The sequence below is a fragment of the Schistocerca gregaria genome, chromosome 9 (genome assembly GCF_023897955.1).
Source record: "Schistocerca gregaria isolate iqSchGreg1 chromosome 9, iqSchGreg1.2, whole genome shotgun sequence".
Classification (NCBI taxonomy): domain Eukaryota; kingdom Metazoa; phylum Arthropoda; class Insecta; order Orthoptera; family Acrididae; genus Schistocerca; species Schistocerca gregaria.
In genome coordinates, this window is record NC_064928.1 from 116,695,066 (window position 1) to 116,717,640 (window position 22,575).

A 22,575-nucleotide genomic window follows, 5' to 3' on the forward strand; every position below is an offset into this window, starting at 1 on the left:
GACAGTAGAGTGTCTCTCAGTGGGGGCACAGTAACCAGCCACAATGGGCCATCCAGGGTGGTTGGGTTTATGGACTTCAGGAAGCATGCAGAAGCAGGGAGTGCAGGGAGTGGTAGGGGTGAGCTGAGAGATGGACTCTGAGGAGAGGTTTAGGGATGGGCCTGAGGATTTGAGGGGTGACTGGAGATCCTGCTGACTTACTGGAACGGGGTCACTGTGGCAAGGTTTGTAGGTGGAAGTATCTGACAGCTGGCAGAGTCCTTCTGCTTAGTAATCTTTGCAGTTCAAAAGAATGGTGGTTGGAGAGAGTTTTGAAATGCAGGATAAATGTAGCAGGCCTGTGGGACAGGGTTTCTCAGCTATGAGGGGATGTGGAGGAGGTTTGGAGGTTGTTGTGGAGGGGGTGGGCTGTGGTACTCCAAGATGAGAGTAGGAAGTGAGCAGAGTGGAGAGCTTTCTGAGGTGGCGTTGTGCATGTTGCTCAAGTTCCTGCAGGGCAAGAGTTTCAATATGTGTTATGGGTTCCAGGAATCTGGAATTGCATAGCAGGAGAATTCTATGGATAGAGAGAAGATGTAGCAAGAAGGTTTGGGCTTGGTTGGTATGGGGCTCAGGAGATAGGAGATACCCTTCTGGGCATTTTCTGGGCGATATTTCCACCAAAGCAAAGGACAGATGGTGGGGTACAACCGGAAGTCTGATGTTCCCTGCAGCCACAGCTTCCGGTCCATCAGATCATCCACACTCCTGTCTCCTCTCCCGCTGTTGTGTTCCATATATGAAGATGGTCCGTCACTGGGAGGGGCAGGGGGAGGGGTGGGGGGGTGGGGGGGGGGAGGAATGTTACGACATAAAGTCAAGCACCAGCATGCCAGTCGGGAATGACAAAGAAGGGAAGGCTGTGAGAAGAAGTCAGCCCATCTCACACTGACTGACCTCCCTTGCAGGACAACAATGCAATAGGAGTGTCCACTACGTAAAGAGGTCATAAGCACTGCTCCTGACTGGTGCGGCCAACTTCAGTGGCAGCTTCAAGATTAGCGAGTTGGATAGCAGCCTCAACAATAGGCACTTTGATAGCAGTTCAGGAAAGACTTTTGTCAGTTGGAGATCAACAGTCACTGCAAAGACTAATTATTTCATATGTCGCCTTATGTTTGTGACACGTCTGTGTAATTGCCAAAGTTAACTATTGTATTTGATTAGCTGTAATAAAACTCATTAATACGAGTTGTTTGATTGTATAGTGAACCAAGCAGGTAGGATTCCTAGACACCACAAAGCCTCCAACAATTGTCAGCATTGAGTAGACTGATTTTCCTTGGATCCTAGTGTGACAAGTTGTCCATACATAGATGACCTGCCATCCATTATTGTGGAGGTCATAAAGGAGATTCCAGATGGTCACAATCAAAGGGCGTCGAGTGTAACACTGGTCAACAGCCTGAAGACTACTCAAGAAGTCGCTGCCAATTAAGAATGAATTTGCAGTGTAAGAACAAAGGTAGCTAAGGGCTCAAGCAATGGCCACCACTTCTGCAGTGAATACACTGCATTCATTTGGCAAGGAGCATAGTTAACTGCTTCTCACCTGTGGGAGGAAAAATGGTTCACCTGCTGACCATAGAGCTGTCAGGAACTGAGTCAAGGGTATCCAGGAACAGGCGGCGAAAAACCATATCTACTTTCAGTTGGGGCATGCGCGATTTCTTCCTGATAAGAGGTGACAGTGGGGACAGATGGAGTTCAGAGTAGAAACTTCGAATGCAAACTGCATTTATGCCTTCTGACCTTGTCCTCTGTTGTGGGAGATAGAGCTCCCTACTAGGAAGAGGAGAAACTAGTTCAGATGCTCAGGGGCACAGCAAATGTGTACTGCATAGCTGAGCAGCAGTTGTTGGTGCCTGATCTGTAGGGGAGGGCTCCTGTCTCTGTGAGTAGGCTGTTCACAGGGCCATTATGAAAGGAACCTGTCACATATCAGACCCCATAATGGTGTATTGGGTCCAGCATTGCAATGCTGGAGATGATGCTGATCTATACACCAGGATCCCATAACTGAGATACAACAGGATCAGAGATTTATAGAGCAGCAAAACTATAGTGCGGTCTGCACCACAGATGATGATGATGTTGAGACAGTGAAGAATATTAAGGTGTGACCAACACATTTGCTTAAGTTGATGAAGATGAGGAAGCCTTGTCAACTGAGAGTCGAAGACCACTCCCAAAAACCGATAAGACTCCACCACATTCAGCAATTGGTCCTGGAGGTAGACGCCTGGTTGGGGATGGACAATACAATGTTGACAGAAGTGAACGACATGTCCTCGCAGTGAAAAACTCACAGCTGTGGGTGAGAGCCTATGACTGCACTTTTCATATGGCACCCTGCAGTCAGTGTTCTGCACTACTCACAACTGGGGAGCAATAGGAGATGCAAAAGTCATCAGCATATTGGAAGGCAACACTGCTGATTCCACAGTTACAGCTAGATCATTGACAGCCCCCAAAAAAGGGGAACACTCAATACAGGTCTCTATTACACACCATCCGCTTGTATATGGTGAATACTTTGGGAAGCACCAACGTCAACCTGGAAGTACAGCAAGACAAGAACGGATAAAAATTGGGAATTGGCCCCAGAGACAACAATCGTGGGGTGTTGTGAGGATGTGGTGACACAATGTGGTATCATAAGCTCTATGCAAGTCAAACAAAACTCTAACGAGAAGTTGATGCCGAGCAAAAGCTGACCAAATAGCAGAATCCTGGCAGATCAAATTGCGGCAGTAGAACAGCACTGACAAAAACTGCCCAAGGATCCCGAGACTCAACGTAGGTCATCGGCTCACCATACGTCCAGGCAACGTGCAGAGCAAAGGGCTAGGATAGTGAGGAATTCTCACTTAGTGAATGGAATGTTTATGGCTCTAGATGGCGTGTAGTAATTGGTGAAGGAAGTCACCCTACCCACTGTTTGAAGACATGAAATACAAACTGGTAATTCTCAAGACACAGAGGATTGAGCATAATGAAAGGCAAAACATTCTGCAACAGTGTCTGCATCAGTGTAGACATCATCATTCACAGAGATACTGAGTACACACACAGGGTACTGGTGTCCACAGAGGCACCAAATCTTCACCAAAAATGGCAAAGGAGGGGTACAGTGTCTAAAGGTAGAAATATATCACTCCCATCATTCTTGTTCCTGTTGTTTATGAGGTGGCAGACCTCGGTATGGAGCCATTTAAAGGCAATGAGATGCTCCATCAACAGATGTCGCTTTTGGCATTGGGAAACCTAATCCCTAATGGCCATAACAATTTTGGGGGTCTGCCACCGCCACAGTACTATCTTCCGATGGAGCATCCCAAGGAAGAGGGGATCGCTGAATCAACTACTGACAGAGCAGCTGCAGTAATTCTCTGGACAAACACATCGATACTTCCACATGGCGGGGTGCAAAAGGCAATGGTAATGGCAAAACATCCCAATCAGCTTTGGCAAAAGTCTGTCTAGTTAAACGCTCAGGCAAATGATACCGAGGGAGGGTCAAACCGATCGGAAAATGATAATTGTTGCACAGGTCATCACCATGAACTCTCCAATAAATGGATGGGAGAAGACCTAGAGTGAAAATGGAAAGGTCAATGGTCAAATAAGACCCAAATGCCACACTGAAGAGTGTGAGAAGATCAGAATTGTCAAGACGCGACAATCAAGCTCTGCGAACAAGTTTTTGATAGCTTTACAGCAGTCAGTGGTCATATTTCCAGCCCACAAAGGGTTACGGTCATTGAAATCACCCAATATTAGGAATAGTGGGATGAGATGAGAACACAGGGCAGACAACGTGTTCTGGCCCACTTCATCAGAAGGCCAAAGTACAGTTGGTCAATTCCAGAAATGTCTTCACACAACCAACCAATCTCTAAAATCGTGATGAGTGGCGTGCGTTTGCTCTAGAAAGAATCCAGAACATATGTGCAAACACCACCCAATGTTCTTTCGTAGTCAGTGAGGTTCTTGAAATAGCCAAGATAGTCATGTGTAGTAGGAGGATAGCTGAGGAGGTAGTGGTCTGCATTTCTGGGAAATAAGTTTCCTGGAAAGCAATGGAAAAAGCAGGGGAAGCACACAAAAGATGATGTAGTTGAGCCAACTGGTGGAAAAACTGCTAGAGCTCCACTGGAGGATTACACTACCAGTATCAGATACTCCATCAGTAACACATCTGTTCTGAATGATTCTGGAGAACTACTTCTTGAACTTTTAGTCCTTAGCTTTTGTGAGAGCTTGTCTGTCCCAGTTTCTGGGACGGAGGAGGAACATGAAGTCCTATGACCTGCAGCCTGTGGCTCCTTCAGCCACCAGCTGGCATACAGTTGCAGGTCAGTAGAGTCTCGGGAAGGGAACAACCTGAGGGACGCCTTCCTCTTAACGAGTGCCAGAGGAGGGCATTGTTTCTCCAGCTGGAAGTTAGGGACTGACGTCCCTGGTGGATAGGGAGTTGATGCTCCCAAAGTGGGTGTGGAGGAAGCAGTAGGAGACCTCCAACCACCAGGTTCTCACCTAGGTCCCCAGGCCCTCAAGTGGACGACCCTGCCGTAACAGTAGCGTAAACTGCTCTCATACAAAAGGGATATATGTGATGGTATTTCTACTTGGTCTTTTGAGGTAATCAAGATCTTGTATTCTTGGTTTTTCTGTTTGCATCTGAAAACTGTGCAGTCTGGGGAATGGGGGCAATGGTGCTCCCCACGGTTGATACAAGTGAGGAGTGGGAGTGGGGGAGGGGCACAATGAGCTCTTGTGTGCAGGGGATGGCCAGGATCCCAAGAGAGTGGGTGGCATTGCGACATGAAGACATGTTTCCATATCACACCTTTGTAGCACTGCACAGGAGGAGGAATACAAGGTTTGACATCACAGCAATATGCCATCACCTTAACCTTCTCAGGCATCGAGTTGCCTTCAAAGGCCAAACTGAAGCGTCTAGTCTCCACTCTGTTACCTTTTGATCACTGCTGGACATGACGAAAAAAAAAAATGCACACTCATAGCTCCAAAATAGCATGAAACTCGTCATCAGTCTGTAAAAGGAGCATCTCTGTGAAAAATGATACCCTGCATCATATTCTGACTTTTATGGGGGTGCTATAGCGACAGTATCACCCAGTTCGTCGTATAGGCAAGCAGCTACCGTGACTGAGCAAGGTGGCCATTTCCAGCAGAACACAGTCACTTTTCATTTTTGAAATTGCTGCCATTTCCCCCAAACCTGCCTGTCCTCCAGATGTTCAATGAAGAACATAGGCTTTGTAGTTGAAAAAGAATCCCTGTTGTCCTACAACAAACCAAGTATTGGGGGGAGGGGGGGGGGGGGAGTATTTCTTGCCTTTTCTCTGACCAGTATGTTTCTCCCATGGCATAGCGAGGGCAGAGAACATTTTTGGGGTCATACCTCTCCACACTGTGACATGTTTTACCTTCAGAAGAAACTGCAGGGGCCACACACACACACCAGCGGAAGAAAGTTTAATTCACTTCATGTGTGAATCTTCCACCATTGTCCCACCAACTCTGAACAGTCTCTCCTCATATGAACCATCCAACCACAAAATAATGTCAACTGACCAGTAAACCATTAGCTGGAGTCCTCGTGCTCCAGCCGTGATGGGCACATTTTCATTGTGCTTGCATAGCGAATATCCAGCTCAGGCATCAACAATGTGATTGCTGCCTGATCAGAGGACTACTGCCGTGCAGGTACTTGACGAATCCCCTTCTCCACAATGGAATGGCTACCATGTACCATGTGGCATTTTCAGCATAGTACTGTTGCAAGAAAGAAAAGTGCAGAGGCGCAGAGAGAGAGAGAGAGAGAGAGAGAGAGAGAGAGAGAGAGAGAGAGAGAGAGAGAGAGAGAGAGAGAGAGGGGGGGGGGGGGGGTGGAATATATCCTGCACAAGATAATCTTTCCTCTATGAACCACTCTGCAGTAAAATTTAGAGATCAGTCAAACCAAGCAAGGGGACTATAGTTAATAATGAAAAGGTGTAGAAGGCCAGAAGGTAAGATAATGAGTGTGCAAAACATGAAACAGATTCAAGAACATTCAGCACCATGAAGACCAACCAATGGACAGGTAAAGAAGGAAAGAGATTAGTAGAAGGATAGACTTGCAGCACAGAAAGGGAAGTAGTGATGCAAGGCCAGGCACCCGTTGTGGCCAAGATCGTACTCACAAATGAGACGTTAGCCCCCTAGGATTTTAATATTTTAGTACAAAAGTTATTATTTAATTATAGATTCAAGACAGAAATATTGCCAATTTCTTTACATTACGGTGCTTATGAATTTCCTTTTAACAACATGTTTTTCATCAGAATCATGATCATATTTTTAAAAATATTACAAAAAGTATAGTTGCTACTCCCTATGTAGCAGATATGCTGAGTCACAGATAGGCACAATAAAAAGGCTGTCAGAAAGCGAGATTTTTGGACATTTCTGACAGTGTTTTTATTAGGCCTATCTGCGACCCACCATCATCACTATTTATGGTGAGTAGCAACCGTCCTTTTCATAATATTGTCACATTCCATCCCGGATTTTCAATTGTTTAGTTATCATATTTCATTCGTGTAACCATGAATACTATGTTTCTATTTGCAATATATTTTAAGTGAACATTTTCAACTGCAAAATTTGCAGTTTCTATAAACAGAATTTGGAATGTAAAACAGTTAAATAAAGCATTTGTTGTGACTCGCCGATCTTTCAAAGTGCCGCCATGCAGTTACGAGAGCCCTCTACATATGACCCTGTCTGCCAGCGATGCAGCAGCCACGCCACTTAAGCGGCCAGCCAGCCACCGGCCGCTAGGCTTGGACTCAGTGCTGATTTGATTGTTACAGTGTACACTTGTCTTACCTTGTATACTTGCTCTTTGACTTACATGTATTGTGTCATCCTACAAATATATTTGTTCAACTTGACATTATAACAATTGGCGACGAGAATGGGATTTTTCATTTTCCTTGTTGAGCAACTGGTTTTCATGGCTACTTTAAAGCAACTTTTGCAAGGTATCATTGAACATCAAATGCTTCTCACTTCTACGATTCATGATTTCGTCACGGCATCAACCTCCTTACGACGAGACGGTGGAAGAATGGTTTGATTACGAAAAGTGTCTTCGGCAGCACATCTTAGCATTTCATGACGCGGACGAACAAACATGTAAGTCTCTGTTCCTTTCCTGGATTTCACCTCAAATGTATCGGTTGTTGTCACAATTGGCTCCTTTGAAAGATCCTGCGTCTTTGTCCTTTGCTGAAATGTGGTCACTTCTGTCCTATTTTCGAAAGCAAATGCTTGTGGCAGCCTCTCGTGTTGCCTTTTATCATTGTCAAAAACAACCAAATCAATCCTATTGCGCTTGGGCTGCTGAACTTCACGGCCTCAGAAGAAAGTGTCAATTTGTTACTGAAGTTCAGAAAGAATCCTACGCCAATTCCATGGTACGGGATGCTATTATCCGATTGGCGCCCGACAAAGAAGTTAGGCAACATGCCCTTCAGTTGGCAAATTCGACTCTAGATGAAGTCCAATCCATCGCTCAGTCTTATGAAATTTCTCGTGCCGCTGGGGCACAAATAGAGGTGTGGGGTGACGTTGGGGAAGTACAACCTCTGTGCGCTGTTGACGAAGTGTGTGGCATGTCCCCACCAGCCGACGTGGCCGCAGTATGCTCCCAAGCACAGCATCGGCCTAACTATAAACAAACCTCTAAGAAACTGCAGCAAAGCTCATGGCAACTTCCTTCACGTCCGCGGTGTTTTACACAACATTCACGAGAAGATTGTCCACAATGTTGGGCCGTGTGTTACAAATGCTAAAAGAAGGGTCATGTGTCATCCATTTGCAAATCTGACCACATACCTGACACTCATGAACATGACGCTGATTCTGCTTCTGTGTTGGCTGTCAATGGTACTTCTTACCATTAAGGGAAGTTATTCCTCACTGTTCAAATTCTTGGTCGGGATGTTCACATGCAGCTGGATACTGGCTCTGCTGCCACTATCATCAATTCTCAGACGTATCTTCAGTTGGGTTCTCCCATCCTATCACCTTTCACTCGGCAATTAATGACGTACAATAAACAGAACACTTCTCGCTTGGGACAATTTAATGCTGAGGTATCTTACAAATCCATCACTCGCACTGTTCCCATATTTGTGGTCGACCAGAGTATCACAGAGAATCTTCTTGGTTTCGATGCCTTTCACGTTTTTGGGCTCTCCATAGATGACTCTGTCAATATCGTCTATGATGCTATTCCTTATGCTCAATTGGATTCCTTGTTGATGACATTTTCTTCCCTTTTTTCTCCTGGCTTAGGCTGGGAAATGACTTTGAAGCTCATATCACGCTCAAACCCACTGCTTGGCCTAACTTTTTTGGGCTCAGCCCATTCCTGCGGCCCTTCATGGTCGGGTCAAATGGGAGATGGATCGTCTCACTGCTTCAGAGGTCTTACTTCCTGTCACTTCCAGTGAGTGGTCCTCTCCTGTCGTTGTCATTGCTAACCCCAATGGTGATTTCAAAGCCATTGTAAATGCTCAATGCCTCTTTGACACTTACCCTGTGCCCCGACCTGAAGAATTGTTCACTAAACTTGCTGGAGGCCAGTATTTTTCTAAACTTGACCTGTCAGAAGCTTATTATCAACTTCCTCTCGATGCTGCTTCCTGGCAGTTTCTGGTCCTTAACACGCCTTTCAGCCTCTATCAAGACCAACAATTGCCATTTGAGTTTGCCAGCACCCCTGCTCTCTTTCAGTGATTCTTGGAACAATTATTGCTCCCTGTCCCTGGGTGTATCAATTACATGGACGATATTGTTGTCACTGGCTCCACCACTGAAGAACATCTTCAGAATCTCCGAACACTTTTTCATGTCTTACAGACAGTCAGTCTTAAGTGTAATCTTCAGAAATCAAATTTTTTTCAGGCATCTATCACGTACTTGGGCTTTCAACTCTCTCGGGATGGTATTCGTCCGCTTCAGCAAACTGTCACGGCGATCGATGCCCTTCCTCACCCTACATCTGTTAAGGAACTGCAGGCCTTCTTGGGGAAAATAGTATATTATCACAGGCATTTACCACCTGTGGATTTGGTGGCTCAGCCATTTCATTGCCTGTTGCATAAAAACGTTCCCTTTCACTTGCCCGCGTCATGCAATGCGGCTTTCCAGAAATTGAAGACTATGCTGGCCCTGTGCCTGGCTACTTATCATCCTGGCTAACATCTTGTTCTTGCCATGGACACCTCTCAATACAGGGTTGGTGCAGTCCTTGCACACCGTTTTTCTGTCAATTCTGAACAACCCATTGCTTATGCCTCCTAAACGCTCACGGATGCCCAACAAATATATCCTCAAATTTAAAAAGAAGCTTTGGCCATTATTTATGCTCTTCATAAGTTTGGTGTTTTTCTTTATGGATCCAAATTTCATCTTGTTACAGACCATAAACCACTTGATTCCTTGTTTCATCCATCAACATCGCTTTCCCGACAAGGCTGCACACTGCCTCCAGCGTTGGGCTCTTTACTTGTCTCGTTTCAATTATGAGATTCATTTCTAGCTGACGGCTCAACATGCGAATGCTGATACACTGTCTTGCCTTCCCGTAGGTCCTGATCTGGCATTCGATATGGACAAACTTTTGTGTTTCCACCTGGATGTTGCGGAGCAGCGGGTTGTGGACGGGTTCCCCATCACCGGGGACCGGCTGGCAGCTGCTACGGGTTCTGATCCTACCCTCTCCCAGGTTTTACACTGTATTCAGAAGGGTTGGCCAGATTGTCCATCCGCTAAGACTTCCGATCCGTTACAGAACTACTATGCTTTGCGCTACTGTCTCATGGCTAAGGATGGTGTTATCCTCCTTTCCACCGACAATGCTTTGCTGTGTGTTGTGGTACCAGCATCTTTGTGTGCTTCGGTCTTGCGCGTCCTTCACCAAGGACACTGGGGTGTCTGTCGCACAAAATCTCTGGTGCACTGTCATTTGTACTGGCCCGGCATCAACTCTGAAATCGCACACGTGGTTGCTGCCTGCAGCCCTTGTGCGTCACAGGCTGCCGCCCCGAAGTCATCTTTGTCTCCGTGGCCTCCGTGTGAGAAGCCCTTGGAGCGTATTCATGCTGAATTTGTGGGATCTTTTTTAGGTACTTATTGGCTACTCATAATTGACGCCTACTCTAACTTTCCTTCCATTGTCCATTGCACGTCACCTACCACCACGGCAACCACGAATGCTCTAGCTCGCATTTTCTCTTTGGAAGGCCTTCCCTCTACTCTTGTTACTGATAATGGTCTGCAATTTGCCTCTTCCAAATTTGCAGATTTTTGTGCCCGTCATGGCGTCATGCATGTCATGGCCCCCCCCGTTTCATCCACAGTCAAACGGTGAGGCTGAACGATTGGTCCGCACATTTTAGGCTCAGATGAGGAAACTCCTGACTTCTTCTGCTGCTGATGATGCACTTCTCCAATTTCTGGCTTCTTACCGTTTCACCCCCATGGGCGACCACAGCCTGGCTGAGCTCTTACATGGCCGACAGCCCCACATGCTACTTCATCTTCTTCGGCCTTCCACCTCACGGCCGCGAATGCCTTCGCTTGGCTGGTTCACTGCCGGCGACCTTGTATGGGTACAGGGATATGGCAGTCCGCCAAAATGGAGTCCTGGCCGCATCTTACGACACCGTGGCCAATGCCTGTATGAAATCCAGATGGACATGGGTGTTGCAGTGCATCATTTGGACCAGCTTCGGCCTTGTGTGCCAGCAACACCTGTCCCGAATGCCACTACACCACCTTCGGCTCTACCTGACACTTGGGCTCTTGGCATCTCTCATTACTCACAACGCAGACCTCTCACCATCATCTCTGTGCCAGCACAAGAACAGACGCCATCAGGAGATGTGCCCGTGCAGGAACTGGATGACCATCCTCTGTCGGAGCAACTCTACTTGTCTCCTTCTCCTACGGACGCCGACACATTGCCCATGTCTCCTGTTATAACAACCAGACTTGCCGCAACAGGCAGACTAGTGCACAGGGCACCAGCAGATTCGACCCCTACGTCTCCTGTCATCTTGACCCGTTATCATTGGGGACACTTCCATCCGAACGGGAAGCCTCCTCCTCGAGACTACGGCCCGTCAAACACCTATGGACATTAGCAATCTACAGGCCACCTCCATCAAGACCAGTGCAAAAAATTCAAAGTGTGGGAAAGTGTTGTGACTCGTTGATCTTTCAAAGTGCTGCCGTGCAGTTACGCGCGCCCTCTACATGCGGCTCTGTCTGCCAGCGATGCAGCAGCCGCAACACCTAAGAGGCCAACCAGCCAGCAGCCGCTAGAGTTGGACTCAGTGCTGATTTGACTGTTACAGTGTACACTCGTCTTACCTTGTTTACTTGCTCTGTGACTTACATGTATTGTGTCGTCCTACAAATATATTTGTTCAACTTGATGTTAGAACAGCATTCTTTTTGGTTTTAAGAATAGTTTTTCATGTTTAATATAAATGATGTGATGACAAAACTTTTTCCAGAAAGTATTTTACTTATGTATTGTGCAAAATAATAACTGAAAGAAATGTTTACGTTAACTATTGCCAGTTCTAAATGAATCATTTACTTTATGTCAACAAATATAACATGTAATAGTCTGTTATCGAACACTTCATAAACAAGTTTTTGCCTATTCCTTGATACATAACAGGGTCCTTCCAACATATCTCTTACAACTAACTGGTTTTTAGTATTGCATACAATGTGAGTTATGTTAATCTGTTTTATTTCAAATCAGTTATGCTACAAATGGCTTAACTAACTGCATGGTAAAATGACTTCATTTCTTCTACATTTTTCATGTGAGTTTTCAAATCAGTTATGCTACAAATGGCTTAACTAACTGCATGGTAAAATGACTTCATTTCTTCTACATTTTTCATGTGAGTTTTCAAAACATACCACTTGAAAATCAACATGTAGGTCATTTAATTGAATAAATCATTCATTCATCACATTCTGTGCATCTTACCACAAAGGATAACCTTCAGGGACATGGAACAAGAAAACATAAAAAAAAAAATTAAAAAAAAAGCTGACAACAAAAAACCAGATAAACCCAATCTGTGAACGAATAACTTTAAGCTGCCATTCAGCTACTTAATGCTACACATGATTATGCAAAGTTAATTTAATCAAATAAATTGTAAATAAAGCCACTACTATGGCTGTTGCCTACTCATTTATAACAAGTAGCTGTCATTTATCTCCTATTGCTACCTGAATATTTACCTGATTCACTGGTATTTTTCAAAGAATTCAGTTACCCACATCTGTAGCAACAGAGTCTTTCTTACAGTACATTTCTACTTGTCATGAAACTTTACAACAATGGCCATGTAGATAACAGAACTTTCCAATCATTGAATCTAGATATTAACACTTTGCCATCCGCACATCTCGTACAAATATATTCACTTGGTGATGGCAGCGCTCATTCGGATTACTTGGCTTGTCACCAGCTGTTTTTGAGATTATCGGGAGATTATAAATTGTTAAGTTTTACTAATCTCATCATTATTTCTCATAAATTATCAACCCTGTTCCCCTACTTTCATGAAATTTCGAAGATTTACGTATGTAAATAAATACAAAAGTTGTTTATTTGCATTGTCTTTGTTACTTAGTATTTCTCTTTCATATGATATGCAGCAAAACAGATTCCAAGAGGTAACGCAACTGCACAAGACGTGTAGATTAAGTTGTTTGTTGTTCTTTTTTGTTTGTTTTTGGAACATACATGGCAGTTTCTTCATTTTGGAAATAAATATTAGTTGGTGTTGCTTTATGTGACCAGATAGTCTGTCAACCGGACCATGATGAGATGCACATGATTTAGTAGCAACCCCCACGATTTGCTCAGAAGCAAGTATATGGTCTTTTATCCATGAATCAGACACCTTCAATAAAAAATCGTGAAATCAGAGACTCTTGCGTTCCATATTCAAATACTGACCTGTACAAAATGCATTAAATAATGCATAATTAAAGAGGTACATGCAAACCTTTTTCGGCCATTTTATAGTTTTTCTGCATATAGAGTAATAACTCAAATATTGTTCTGCCTGATCTATTTGTTGTAGTCTAATATACTTTCAGGTTTTTTTATTGAGTAATTGGTTTTTCTGCATTCTCTTTGAGTGTCAGTCAAAGTGGCATTATATACTGTAGAGGTCATTCAGATCATTTTAGTTTTTGAAGCTCTCCATACCTGCGTGAGTACTTCACCTTTCCGTAGATGACAAGCTTCAAACATATTGACCTTTGAGCGCTTTAATTTTTCCGGAAATCCTCTACTTAGCCATATCATTCCACAAACTCAAATTTTATTTTCAAGTAACTTCTCTGCAAGTTCTTCACCATTATAATAACCCATGTAGAGGTGATGCCACTTTCTACATGAAGGAGTAAATTCTTCCATCATTGTTTTTGCTAAAGGCTGTCCAGTGCCGGAATATATCTCGAATGAGTAAATGTATCACATACTCTACTCATACAGCATCCGAATGAGTATGCCATATTTCATAATTTTTAACAGATTGTAAACTTTAAAATTTAACCATCCACGCCACGGTGCCATCCTTTCATCAATTCAGATGTTTTGACTTAGATTAAAAGTTTCTTTACACTTTCTGGAAAAATAATCAGTTACGAATTGCACTTTGAAAAGCCAGTCGGCATTATCCAGTTTATTGTTGTTATCATAAAAATGTAAAAATGATAATATTTGCCTGAATTGGTTGCAGGACACCGGTTTACGAAATATCGGTGTGTCTATCAACAGATTTGTTGGCCAATAATCATCGATCCTTGCTTTTTTCACGATTCCCGTAAGGATAGCAAGCCCAAACGATTTTCTAAGTTTGGGTCCCATAACATCAACAAATTTAGCATGATTTTTGTCCACTTTCCCTCTGTTGCAATTCTGACTCTAGTACTTGTTGGTTATGTTGCTAATATATTCAAATAGATCATTACCAATATACAATTCTACGATATCCTTGATGCTCTGTGTATCTTTGGGAAATATGTTTGGACTCTGATATCCTTCAAATTTATTATTGGTCCTCAAAAAATCAAAGGCTGACCACTGTGCACTGTCTTCTTCATGTGATTCCTCTGAATCAGTTAGCAACCGTAGCGTTCACCGAATTCTTCTTGGATGTATTTCACTCTCTTCTGACAATTCCGCTTCACTTTAATTTTTAGATGTCCAATATCTTCTTTCCAACTGGCCAAGTTGTGCGAACATCAGAAAAGACATCGGCGCATTAATCATAAATAATCGTATTGTCTCTTTTGTCTGCCATGATGAAAGGTCACAAGTACTTCCAAAAATTAAAAAAAATAAAAACTTGTTGATATGTATAACTTATTGCTACCTAAATTAAACACCAACTGAATGCAAAGGTACTAAAGTGTTCTCATGGACCAATGCACAATACTATGCTCACGACACCACTGTGGTGTCGTCGGCCATTGACCACTATATCGTGCATGACACCACTCTGTTGCCGCCAGATGGCAGAGTGTTACGGTGATCTGTAGGAAGAGTGGTTAATGAGGTACATTGGTTATTGTTTATTTATTTGTAACACAGCCTACTCCTCGCAAATCGCAGCAAGGGAGCTGCTGAGCTTAATGTCCCCATCCGACTAACACAGCACTGTCAATAGTATCACATGGCCTCACTTTATGAGACACTGCGGGGAGAGGTTTGGTGTTTAAATCAGGATGTTGGCACAAAGTCTGGTAAACAGGAACTTTACGCCAGCAGTGGCAGTGAACATTTTTTCCAGCACAAGAATTTGAACCAGCTTACCCCCGCACAGAGATACGTTAGTGACCTCGGCCACAGAAGCGGGTTGACTAATGAGGTATGTTTTTAATGTTCTTTTGAACTGGTAAGGACTCCCAACTACTGGCTGTGTGCTGAACTGGAGCTTATCAAACATCTTACTACTGAGGTGTGCGACTCCTTTCTGAATCCTAGATGAAGAAGCAAAGTCTACATGGGAAGTATTTCTGTCTGAAACCAACTGCAGTACAATAGAAGATGTGCAGCTGAGTTCTAGCACTACACACTGCTTACTTACCACTTTAAATGGCTGAAACAAGCATAGCAGCATTAACTATGTGCATTGTGGTGTACTTCCACCTAAGACTTCTGCCTCTCTGAGATGGAGTAAGTTCGGCAACCAGTTACTCAAGAATGTAAAATTTATCCACTCCCGAGAAACACTGTGTATGGGTAAAATGCTTGCACCAAATTATTTCTCATTACTGCAATTATGGGATCAAAGATTGCACATATCACTGCACACAGAAACTCCTTCAGTTGTCCTGTTATCTGTTAAAGTTTTGCAACAGTACATCCTTGATCAATTATGCTTTGTAGAACCCTTTATGTTAAGTACTTATTTGTTCCTCATTGCTTTGAGGCAAGTTACAGTAATGTTCACTCATTACGTTCAATTGTATGACATAATTTTTAACACCATTTAAAACTTGCTGCACATCAACCACATTCACTGACAAGTTTTTAAATTGAGCATCTGGACTATATCAGTATGAGTCTGTGGTTAGGAGACAACCGACAAGGGAAATCTGAGATATGGACCTCAAAGTGTTCACAAGAAGGGGTAACCGAATGTGTATAACTGGGTAGACACTTGAAGCGTGCAGTATACCTACTTAATAATGAAATGAGGAACGAAAGCAGCTATGCAACTATCATAACAGCTTTCTTTCTTTCTTCAAAGCCGTGCCCTTCTCTAGCATCCCCTTGTCATATTGTAACCACTCTTTTACTGGCCATTTCTTTCTTCTTCCAGTGCCTACCTATTCTGAATATCAGTGACTGCCATAACTACATCACTTCTGCTCAAAAAAGTTGCCAAGTCATACAAGAAATCCATGCCCCTATGTTTCTGAGCCAAGATGATGATCTTTTACCAGGTGTCATTCCTTGAAGAACATTCTGTGGCAGTTTATACCAGCTTTCAATTCTCATTACGTATTTCAGACAGTGTGGTTTTCTGCATTCTGCTGTGCCCTCATTAGTTTCATGAAAGTGGGAGAGCTGACAGAAACAAAGCACAGTTACTCAAACCTACTGAAACTATGTTTATTACTCACCAAACAAACTGATACTAGGACTTTGTAACACATAACTCTCACCTCCAACACACACAACTGAGCATGTGTAGCTTTTACCCATCATATTGTTTTCGGCCTTGGGAGGGCAAGTCCTGACAAAACTCTACCATCTGGTGAGCAAGATGTGTGAAACAGGCGAAATACCCTCAGACTTCAAGAAGAATATAATAATTCCAATCCCAAAGAAAGCAGGTGTTGACAGATGTGAAAATTACCGAACAATCAGTTTAATAAGCCACAGCTGCAAAATACTAACACGAATTCTTTACAGACGAATTGAAAAACTAGTAAAAGCCGACCTCGGGGAAGATCAGTTTGGATTCTGTAGAAATACTGGAACATGTGAGGCAATCCTAACTTACGACTTATCTTAGAAGAAAGACTAAGGAAAGGCAAACCTACGTTTCTAGCATTTGTAGAGTTAGAGAAAGCTTTTGTCAATGTTGATTGGAATACTCTCTTTCAAATTCTGAAGGTGGCAGGGGTAAAATATAGGGAGCGAAAGGCTATTTACAATTTGTACAGAAACCGGATGGCAGTTATTAGAGTTGAGGGACATGAAAGGGAAGCAGTGGTTGGGAAGGGAGTGAGACAGGGTTGTAGCCTCTCCCCGATGTTATTCAATCTGTATATTGAGCAAGCAGTAAAGGAAACAAAAGAAAGATTTGGAGTAGGTATTAAAATCCATGGAGAAGAAATCAATACTTTGAGGTTCGCCGGTGACATTGTAATTCTGTCAGAGACAGCAAAGGACTTGGAAGAGCAGCTGAACGGAATGGACAGTGTCTTGAAAGGAGGATATAAGATGAACAAAAGCATAACGAGGATAATGGAATGTAGTTGAATTAAGTCGGGTGATGCTGAAGGAATTAGATTAGTAAATGAGACACTTAAAGTAGTAAAGGAGGTTTGCTATTTGGGGAGCAAAATAACTGATGATGGTCGAAGTAGAGAGGATATAAAATGTAGGCTGGCAATGGCAAGGAAAGCGTTTCTGAAGAAGAGAAATTTGTTAACATCGAGTATAGATTTAAGTGTCAGGAAGTCATTTCTGAAAGCATTTGTATGGAGTGTAGCCACGTATGGAAGTGAAACATGGACGATAAATAGTTTGGACAAGAAGAGAATAGAAGCTTTCGAAATGTGGTGCTACAGAAGAATGCTAAAGATTAGATGGGTAGATCAGATAACTAATGAGGAGATACTGAATAGAATTGGGGAGAAGAGGAGGTTGTGGCACAACATGACTAGAAGAAGGAATCGGTTAGTAGGTCATGTTCTGAGGCATCAAGCGATCACCAATTTAGTATTGGAGGGCAGTGTGGAGGGTAAAAATCATAGAGGGAGACCAAGAGATCAATGCACTAAGCAGATTCAGAAGGATGTAGGCTGCAGTACATACTGGGGGATGAAGCAGTTTGCACAGGATAGAGTACAATGAAGAGCTGCATCAAACCACTCTCAGGACTGAAGACCACAACAACAACAATCTTAAGTTCTTTATTGCAAAATTCAATAAAAAACATATTCATTGTAAACAAACTTTGTTGTGTGCAATGGGGAAAAGCTGATACTCACCTGTCAATTGAAAGATACAAGTCTTTCACTGAACTGTATTAACATTTCTGACAGCAATTCTCTGTACTGAAACTTATATAAAATGAGTGATCTGAACTTTTTCAGATATAGCCATCCAAAAAGACCATATTATAAGAAAATAGTTTTTTTCAGAACTTTTCTTTCTGCTACATCAAACAACAGCTCAAATGTCCACTAACAGAAAGAGCACAAAGAATGGACAACAATTTATTTCAGAGATATTAATCTCAGTGTTGAGATACCCTGCACAGCTTATAGCAGTGGAGTAGTTAATTACATACATGATCACTGCTCCAAAAAACCAATATTAATTCAATATAAATACATAAGGAGAGAATGAATATTTATTCAGTTGATGGAAAAATGTTAACCATTTTTTAACCTCCTCCCAGATTAAAATTTTCTGCCTCATTGCTACTCAAACCATTGTCCCAATCTTTCCCATCTAGGCACGACTTGTGGCTCACGACTTGCCCCCCACAGCTTTAGTCTCACCAGCACCTCATCTCCAAAATTCCAGATTTCACAATAGCCCTGCTACATAACTTTTGGGACTGGAAACATTCCCCCTATCCTGTGGCTAAGACACTTCTGTGGAACATGCAGGGCAGTTTTGTGGACTTGCATAGTAGGGGAGAAGTCCTGTTGGAAGTGGTGTTATGGAGACCGGTTGGAAGAGGTCTTATTCACTGTTCACAGTGAAGTTGTAGGGACTGGTTATGAGACATGTCCCGGTGGCTCAGTCGGTAAGGGAACTGCCCACAAAAGTGAGGTTCTGGGTTCATTTCTGGTGCATTGTTTTAATCTGCCAGGAAGTTCCAAAACAAGACAGACACTCTAGAAAATCTTCTCGGTGCTCAGACTGCACCAAATTGGAGTTACAACTCGAGCTTCCAAAAAGTCACACAGTCTTCTTTGTCAGTTCCTCAATCATGGCCTGTTGAAGGTAGTAGGTGTACCATCACATTACCGATTTCCTGCATTTGTTCTCTGGGTGACATCACCCAGCCGAAGACGAGTTCAGCACAAATGCAATAAAGGAAGCGGACATTGCTCCCAGCAGAGAGTCCTCTCCTGACACAGAAGACAGTGTCAATCTTTGAAACTCAAATTTTAACTCCAATCTGATGTGGTCTGAACAGTGAGGCGATTTGATACAGAGATGCCACCACAAAAGACCTCAATGTTGTAGCACAGACTCAGCTGCACAAGGCTCATTCTGAACTCCTCAACGCTGCCTGCAAGTGACACCGAATCGTAGCTTCTTACCTAACAATGTACTTCTCGTGAAGCCACAAATGAGCGTCCTGGGCCAGAATTCTCCAACGAGTACACACATTCTGTAAAACTTTAATGTTTTCACTGAAGCTCAAATACGAGAAAATCTCCAGCATCAGTTCGTCTGGCAGGTCATCTACAGTGGTGCCCCTGCAGTCCTGTTTCGAAATGCTACTGGCTGCTCGTAAAGGACCATCTCCTTCCGAATGTCTTCTGTCATTCAGTTCGAGGTCTGAAACCAGTGGCACACCTGATATGTTATCCCCATCTGCAGTACATGTGGGAAAGACACTGCTGTTAAAAACTGTATCGGCATCCTCTAATGTTCTCAAAGGCATACCAGGAGAGCTCATGGCCATGACCTGTAACAACCAAAACATGTTTCACAAATGTGTCAAATACCTTCATATTTAAAATGTATGAACAAGCACAGTTGCAAATGAGGTGGTGTTTAATCAGTTCAAAACAAATATGCAGCGGTACTGATTACCATTGTAGGAGACACCATTTTTCTTCCTGTCATACATCAAGGACTTAACGGTGAAAGTGTAATTTATCTCCAAAGTTGATCTACTTACATAACATACAAGCTTGGTTAATATTTACTGTGAGACTATGATCCTGGACATTCAGTTCATTCATTCATTGTGTTCTGTAAATCTCATCAAAAAAGGAGAACTTCCACATATGTGGAATGAGTCAAGGTACACACCAACAAAAGACAAGGAAATTGTAGAAACTTAATCTGTTTACTGTTAACAGCACACTATCACTTCCCTGCTTACTGCTATTCATGCTGACATCAAATACATTTGATTATATAAATTAGCAAGAAAGCGCTACTCTGAAAGAAGCTGCTGCCTCCTTATTTATACACAAAGGCCGCTCCTTACCTCCTACTCTAACAGCTATCACATTACACCAGCATTTCTGAGGAATATATTCATCTAAATCCATAAATAACCAGTCAGGTTTACAATACTTCTTGTCATGCACCTTTACAGTCATTACTGCTTGCCGTGCAGCAACTGGAACATTCTATCCCACATTATTAAAAAAGTGTGATGAATACGGTGTAGTTGTAATTTTCTTTTGAATTTGTTGCTATTCCCGATTTATTCCCTTATGTTAGATGGGTACTTGATGATTCTCTTACTACCAGTGCAAACATGGCGTGAATCCTATACTAGGAGCAAACTCTAGATGAAAATTATTTTTGTCCTGTACTCTGATTGTGTAAATCTCATTTCTGCTAAAATTTTTATTTAATGTTACAAACAACTGTTAATGAGTGAATACACTGGGAAGTAAGTGCAACAATTTCAACATTCTTCAATAGGCTTCTGCAGATGTGAGGTTATCTACTCCACACCATAATCTTACTGTTAGAATCTGCTGAAAACACACTATATTTACTTCAGAAATACCATCCCATAAGATAATCTCGTAAGATAACAAGGAGGGTAAAATACACTAAATATGCCAGGACTCTTGCCCTTATTTCATTTACATATTTATTTACTAATGTATTTATCACACCAGGCTAGGTTGGGGCCTTCATGCGCTCTCTACTATCTGAACAGTCATCCAGTCACAACATGTGTTAGCAATACAATACGTGTAACACATGAGCAGTACATAAAAATAGTAATAATAATGATTATATGGAATTCCAGAAATTCCTGTCTTATTAACATTGTGTTGGTTTTTCTGATTATGTTCTTGTAAAATGTCAATAATGACTAACAGAAATGTACGGCAGCAGCACTGTAGGAATTCAGTAACAGAGAAAGAATGAGAAATAATAGGGAATGCTTGGAGATGACACAGCAAGAAGGAAACAGAAATAGTGGTGCCACTGTACACTTTGCTGAACTGTTCCTGTGCTGCGAAAAGGGCAGTGCACTGGCAGAGCTGTCATTTGTACTAAGGTGCTTCACGTGAAAAGGTTTCCAAAGTGGTTATGGCCGTACCACAGGAATAAAAAGACTCAGAACGTGGAAGGGTACTTGGAGCTAGATGTGCGAGTCATTCCATTTTGGAAATCGTCAGGGAAATCTGTATTCCAAGATCCACAATGTCAAGAGCGTGCTGAGAATACTAAATTTCAGAAATTACCTCTCACCGTGGAAAACACAGTGGCCAGCATCATTCACTTAAAAAGCAAAAGTAGTGGTATTTGCACAGAATTGTCAGTGCTAAAAGACCAGCAACACTGCGTGAAACAACTGCAGAAATGAATGTGGGATGTACAACAAACATATCCGTTACAACAGTGTGCCAACTTTGGCATTAATGGGCTATGTCAACAGAAAACCAACATGAGTGTGTTTGCTAACAGTACTTCATCACCTGCAGTACCTCCCTGGGCTTGCAATCATATCAGTAGGACCCTAGATGACTGGCAAATTGTGATCTGGTCAGACGAGTCCCAATTTGAGCTGGTACTAGCTGATGGTATGATTCGAACATGGAGCAAACTCTATGAAGCCATGGACTAAGGTTGTCTCCAAGGCAATGTGCAACCTAGTGGTGGCTTTATAATGGTTTGGGCTGTGTTTACAGAGAATGGATTGGCTCTTCTGGTGCAACTGGACCAACCATTGACTGCAAATGGTTATTTCTGGCTACTTGGGGATCATCTGCATCTATTCATGGAATTTACTTCCCAAATAACAATGTCATGTCACCAAGCCAAAATTATTCGCAATGGTTTGAAGAACATTCGGGACAGTTCAAGTTAATCATTTGGCCACTGGGATCGTCCAGCACCAACACCACGGAACATATACAGGACATAATCAATAGGTCAGTTTGCGTACAAAATCCTACACCGGTAACAATCTCGCAATTATGGAAGGCTGCAGAGACAGAATGGCTCAATATTTCTGCAGTAGGCTTTCAAAAACTTGAGCCTTTTCCTCATTGAGTTTCTGCATTGCTCTGGGCATAAAGAGGTCCGACACCATATTAGCAGATCACCTGATTTTTCTCACATCAGTGTACAATGTGTTAATACAGGGCAGAGGATAACTTCTATGGTGGCTGACTTTGGGCCCACTGCGTTGGTACCAGCTGGCCTACTGACAGGTGGCACCTCATGAGAAAGGGACAGCAGCTGAACAGGACTGCACGGGGATGATGGTTGGGCTAATTAGGCAGAGCATAGTAGATGGGGCTAGGGCCACACATATCACTGTTTGAGGACTCTGTATTTTTATAATAAACCCATGCAGCTGCTGCTCCTGCTTAAAAAATTTGTCCATTAATGTAAAAACTATTAATCGGTTCACAAAAGATAGATTCTATCACATCAGAAAGCTTGCTTCAGGGTCAGAAACAATAAACAAGGATAAGTAACATTGGAATTCATAT

At 42.7% G+C, this 22,575-nt stretch overlaps 1 protein-coding gene across 3 annotated transcripts in view; it reads right to left on the reverse strand.

The window, feature by feature from the left end:
* LOC126291882 (F-box/LRR-repeat protein 17-like) overlaps window positions 1-22,575 on the reverse strand; it is a 74,709-nt gene that overhangs the window by 46,602 nt on the left and 5,532 nt on the right. For all 3 annotated transcript variants that reach the window (XM_049985606.1, XM_049985608.1, XM_049985607.1), the window contains exon 2: window positions 19,192-19,562. In XM_049985606.1, the coding sequence (XP_049841563.1) occupies window positions 19,192-19,559 (368 nt within the window). In that variant the 5' untranslated portion in view covers window positions 19,560-19,562. The remainder of the gene's footprint in view (window positions 1-19,191; window positions 19,563-22,575) is intronic.